Raw genomic sequence first — 6,351 nt, forward strand, 5'->3', positions numbered from 1 at the left:
ACAGCATCACAACACAGTGACCAAAGTCTGCGGCTAAAAAAATGCCATTAAAAGCATTCTATAGTACTGTGGTGAGTTTTAATACCAGACCGAAAGAACTCAAGAAGGTAGTGCTCATGTAGGTTTAATCAGCTAGCTGTAAACAATTTTACAAGATCAGAGAGTAAAGCTCAGTTCTGTCAATTTTCATTTTTCTATCTTTTCATTTCTGACAAGCAACAACCAACCTTATTTCCTGGAAAAAATGTAGCATCAAAACTAAGAGGAAGTGTCTCAGCCAAATGAGGCATACTTCTTTTTCTGTCGAGGATGAACAGCAGCACACTCATCTGGAGGAGGAACGCTGAAACGATGAATACATCTTGCCAAGAGATCAGCTTTAGCTTCCCAAAGAAATTCTTACCTCCTGTTTTTATCTTAGTATTTGTTGTTGGGCTGGCAGCTAACGGATGGGGACTGAAGTCTTTGCTGCACAACTGGAAGAAGCTGGGGGATGTAAATGTCTTCGTTCTTAATCTTGGACTTGCAGACATGTTGTATCTGCTGACACTTCCCTTCCTGGTGGTGTACTACGTTAAAGAAAATACATGGATCTTTGGAGACAAGTTCTGCAAGGTGACAAGATTCTGCTTCAACCTGAATCTGTACTGCAGCATCGGCTTCCTCACCTGTATAAGTGTGTACAGGTACCTGGCCATTGTCCATCCAATGAGAGTGATGGGAAGATTAACTGTGACTCACTCTGTGATCATCTCAGTCCTGGTTTGGATCCTGGTGGGTGTTCAAAGTCTGCCAGATATGTTTTTCCCCAAAACATCTGAAAACAGGACTGGAGATTGTTTTGATACCACCTCTRATGAATATGTTGAGGATTACCTGACGTACAGCTTCAGCTGGACACTGATTGGATTTGGTATTCCCTCTTTCATCGTTCTGGGCTGCTATGGACATGTGATTGTTGTTCTCTGCTGCAACAACAACATTGATAAGGTACTGAAGCAAAGAAGCTTGAAGTTGCTTATAATTTTAATTATTCTCTTCTCGATTTGTTATATCCCTTATCATGTACTCAAAAACCTCAACCTCTGGTCAAGAGTTCTGTCCAAACAGAGAACATGTCCCCGATGGGCCAATGGAGTCTATATCACCCATCGGATCACTCGTGGACTTGTGTGTCTGAACAGTGCTCTGAACCCTCTGGTTTACCTCCATGTCAATGAGGATATTTCTGCTCAGTTCAGACAGCTGCTCCAGAGGTTCCGCCAAGCTGCCGCTCAGCTGTATACCAACACACAACCTCTTCTAACATCGTTTCAAAATGTGTGACTTCATTCTACTGTAATGTTGCATCATTTGAGGCAACACGTGTACTGATGAGGATCAATCTTTGGTTTCATGTTGTCAAATTGTTACAAGCTCAAAAAGCAATAAAAAAGTCACGACTTACATCTAACTTCATATTTTTATGTGGTGAGTCTAAATCCATTTCCTTTGTAAAACAGCCAAGATATGGGTGAGTTGAAAATGTAAAACCTCAAGCAGGATATCGATAATACCAATGAAAAGGACTTCAGCAAACGTGTTGCACAGCAAACCCATTTCTTTAGTTTGGCACAGGAAGTGCAGAAAACAGATCACCATTACTTTCCTCCTGCACAGTAATCAACTAGTTTCACTTTAGATCAGGTTATTGTTCTTAAACTTCAGGTTGATGTCTGTAAAACACTGCTCTGTGGTGATGTTTGTCTGCATGAGGATATTATACAGAAGCAGGAGAATCACTTTTAATTACCAAAGTCAGCAAGTGAAGTCAGAAAAAGTTCATCCCACCAAGAGCTTTTAAATGTGGAAAATATTTTAATGTATTTTTTCACCAAAATAATGAACTCACTGAGTTGACATGTGAACATGCTTAAAATGACATGCTAATATGACCCACATGGGACAAATTCATCATCATGTTGTACTTTTACAATGTAAGATCCCAAACTAGAGAAAAATGCAGTATTAAAGCTAAAATACACCGATCAGTACAGTACTTCACATGTGTTTTAATGTATGGGAAATAACGACAACTATAATCTTAACTTAATTGTTAATATAAAATCCATAGAGCTCCAGTATATAGCAGGGCTTCTTAACCTTTTTGACCCTCAGGGCCCAATTTATTCAACATAAAGTGACACCAGGTCCAGTCAGACATTACCATACGGATCAAAATGATAATTATTATAAATCTTGGTTTAATTTGTATTTTATTTGCATTATAACTAAACAAAATACACTTACAGTTTAAAAGTAAAACTCCTGTCAAATAACAAGGCATGATTATAACAAACATTTTATATTGTAACCTGCCCATAACTATTATTTGAACAAATACAAAGGTCAGTCAACAGACCACTCAGGTTTATCAACACAAAAATAACCCATCCATCTATTTTCTGTACACGCTTCTTCCTTTCAGGGTCACTGGTGTCCATATCCAGCAGTCACAGTGTGAGGGGCGGGGTACACCCTGGACAGGTCGCAAGTCCATCACAGACAAAAATTAACTTTTTTTTAACATGAACAACAACAAAAACAGATAATTCAATAAATAAAATTGTGATCATAAAATAAATACCTTCAGAAAWATTTAATGTAAATGTTCCAAATTAAAAAAAATGTAAAAATAAATTTGATAAAGTGCAAATGAAAGTAAAGCCTTTTTAAAAACTTTTGCATAGTAGAACCAGAAGCTGCTCTTCATATTAGTGACAAACAATAACAGTAACAACAGCTTTTTGACAAAATGCTTAAAATAAACTACAAAAATTAATTTAAAGTGCAAATTAAAATATAGTTGTATCTACAACTGTATTTGATAATGTTTTGAACTTTTAAAATATTACATGGTAAAAACAGAAGCTGCTCTTCATATTAGTGACAAACTTTGGTGTTTTTGATGAGTTACTTTCATTTTTGTTTCTACTTTTCATTTAAAATAAGTTTCCATTCTCAGCAGGTTTCTAAGGTTCTTCTTCTACATATTAAAAAGTTGTTAAACATCTGAGTGGTGCACTACTGCTACTAGTGGTGAGAAAGTGTATTACACCTTATTTAAAATCAATGTGGTCCCACGGCCCTCTGTGGCCCAAAGTTAAAAACTGTTGTTCTTTTGAGGCCCTCAAGGTGGCGCTCACGGCCCAATTGTGGGCCGCGGACCATAGGTTAAGACCCTCTGGTATAGAGTGAAACACCAAGTAAATTACATATTGATGGAATAGAAACACTGATTTAATGACTGAGTTTGACTCACTTTGCACACCTCCTCAGATCGAGTCTGTCATGACTGTTTTTCTTTCTGTTTATCTTGCTTTTGTTTTTATTCTTGTCTTATTACATCTTCATAGTCTTGTACAGTAATTTTTATTTTATTCTATTTTAATTTTAATTTTTATTATTTTAATTCTATTATTATTGCCACAGTTGATAAAGTCACATAGCAATATACTGTTTTGTGGATTGATGTATGTATTTGCTGCTGCTGTTACACCTGAATTTCCCCGCCACTGGACAATAAAGGCTTTTTCTATTCTATTCTATTCTATTCTATTCTATTCTATTCTATTCTATTCTATTCTAATGTTATCACATCAGACTACAACAGTAGTACAGCGGTAGCTTACAGCCATAAGCAACAAGTTGTTTTTGCCTCCTAAAATAAATAATGTTAATGACTTTACTTGCTGTGTTTTTTCTTTTTGTTTTATTCTGTTTTGAATGCTATTGTAGCTTGTTGAAAGGGAATTTTAAATGTTTAAAGCAGGGGTGTCATTCATAAGGTCCAGGTGGTCTTATCCGGCCCGCTGGATGAATTTCAATGTAAAAAAAAAAAGATGAACTGTAATGTTTCAGTTGCATGGCTATTTCTAATATGTCCATTAGGGGTGCACTGCAGGTAGTAGCAGAAACTGACATTGCACTGCCTCAGGACTAACCAATAGATGGCAGCAACAAGCCTTYCTGTTCTAATCTTTGCCTTGTGATGTGGATGTATTTTCCCTCTGGCGTCTTTTTCATGAAAAATGTTAGTTAAGTAGCTAATCACTAATGAAACAGCATGTGCATCCAAGCCACACACTGAGGGTGAGTTAATAAAAACATGCATGATGAAGGCAGCACGATGGCTCAGTGGTTAGCACCGATGCCTCACAGCAAGACTGATCCCTGATTCGGACCTGGGGTCTTTCTGTGTGGAGTCTGCATGTTCTCCATGTTATTGTGATTTTACTGATGGGCCCACGTGAGATTAAATTAGGCTGAATGTGGCCCTTTAACTAACATGAGTTTGACATCCCTGGTTTAAAGTGATTAATTCTTTTCTTTTTACACCCTCATTAGTCAGCAGATAAGTAAAGCCTGCAGAGATCAGTAGAGCAGGCAGGGTCTCACAGGGTCAGACATAGGTCTCATAGGTTTCAGCTCACTGATACAGCCAGTACTAATACTAAACCTCATTTGATCTTAAAGGGGCTATATCATGTAAAATCAACTTTTTGAGTTTTATTTCATGTTATAATGTTATCATCTCATCAAAAACATGTCCAGAGTCTGACTTTGACTCATTGATGCATGTTTGAGAAATCCTGTAGTGTCCTGAGGCAGGCAGGTGTTACCCCTTAAAAGAAGGGAGATAAGAGAAAATGAACACGGGAGACCGAATCACCGTTTCTCCATTCACTCGTCTGTAATGAGTGCGTTTTAGAAAACAATACACATGACAAATTGCTAACGAAAGCAGCTTTTAGTGCTATATATTACTCCTGCATTACCAAATAAAATACTGAAAACTGAACACAGGAGCATCTTTTTCTCACACCAACATCTGTATAATCTTTAACTAGAAATGATTTAAACTGGGCCCTGTGATGGACTTGCGACCTGTCCAGGGTGTACCCCGCCCCTCGCACTGTGACTGCTGGATATGGGCACCAGTGACCCACGCAACCCTGAAAAGGAAGAAGCGTGTACAGAAAATGGATGGATGGATGATTTAAACTGCTTTTTTTTAACCGCAACCTAAACAAGTGTTTTACATTAAATGTATTTCACAATTTTAAGCATTTTATCCTTACTTAAATTATGCTTTTATAACAAAACGAAAAGTAATTTCCAAAACATGTAATACAAATATTTTCCAGTCAAAACAGTTAACACAATAACATATTCTTTGTACTAGTGTACACCCACATGTCACTCTCTTAAAAGTTTATCCCATTAATTACCTTAAAAGAAGGGAGATAATAAGAGAAAATGAGCACAGGAGACTGAATCACCGTTCCTCCGTTCACTTGTCTGTACTGAGTGAGTGAAAGGGCAGGTGAGTTCCCCTGGTGGATCCTTTTGGTAATGCGCTGAACTAATCCCCGTTCGAAATAAAGAAAAATTACTTTGTCTCTTACATGTTTTAAATCAAATTTAAGAAATGAACCTGATATTAATAAAGTTAAATCACTCAGGATTATACCCTGCAACACAGGCAGGGGAGCAAAACAGCTGGTTGGGCCTAAAACCACCTTTTAGGAGCAGCTCCTCCTCTGGGCTGTGTCTCCAAGCTGAGCTTCCTCATCACAGAGCACACACACCTGCGACTCCTGCAGGGTATCGGCAGCAAAAACTAGCAAACACCCATTTAAGCCATATCTGCTGAGCACGTAATACTTCTCAGTCCAGTCCTTTTCGAATTAAAAAATGTGTTTGAGGAAACTAATTTTTGGATGCCAAGGAGGCTACCCTCTTTTTAAGCTTCCCAAGGATGACATGGTTCTTAAGAAATGGTTTGATTTCAATTTTGGAAGTAACCCTCAGATGAAAAATTATATAAATATTTATATATTTGTGCAAGCCACTTTTCGGATGATAGCTTTCTGAACAAAAGGGAATTTAACTGTCGACTAATAACAAGAGCTGTCGGGCGCACTTGAAGGATTCTGTTGGGTTGGTAGCACACAGACTCTCAGCTGGGGGAAAAATCGCAAACTGGATGTGATTCTGACGAGGATCACAGCTCAGGAGTGACCCTTCGGCATGTATGGACTACATTCTGGGTGAGCTTCAGACGGTGAGAGGCGAGGAAGATCCCAAATTTGGCTGAYTGGCTTTTTTTCGCCACCTCAGAGTTTGCAGTAAAGACACTTCAAAAGCAGCAGGTAATTCAAGGCTGCTTTGTTCCAAAACAATTGGTTTATCTATCTGGCTCCCAGTGGCACGGCCTTGAGGGCAGTGCTTATCTTAACCTCCCCAGGATGGAATGTCAACTAAGAGCTGGATTCGCTCCCACCCCCATCACCCACACATGTTGGACCT

At 38.3% G+C, this 6,351-nt stretch overlaps 1 protein-coding gene across 1 annotated transcript; it reads left to right on the plus strand.

Annotated features, from left to right (window-relative positions):
* Positions 1–277: 277 nt before the first annotated feature.
* LOC106533010 (P2Y purinoceptor 1-like) lies at positions 278–1,326 on the plus strand. Its single transcript, XM_014029208.1, has one exon. The coding sequence runs from the start codon at positions 310–312 to the stop codon at positions 1,324–1,326; it is 1,017 nt and encodes a 338-aa protein (XP_013884662.1). The 5' UTR covers positions 278–309.
* The last annotated feature ends 5,025 nt before the right edge of the window (positions 1,327–6,351 follow it).

The sequence above is a fragment of the Austrofundulus limnaeus genome, unplaced genomic scaffold (assembly GCF_001266775.1).
Source record: "Austrofundulus limnaeus strain Quisiro unplaced genomic scaffold, Austrofundulus_limnaeus-1.0 Scaffold869, whole genome shotgun sequence".
Classification (NCBI taxonomy): Eukaryota; Metazoa; Chordata; class Actinopteri; order Cyprinodontiformes; family Rivulidae; genus Austrofundulus; species Austrofundulus limnaeus.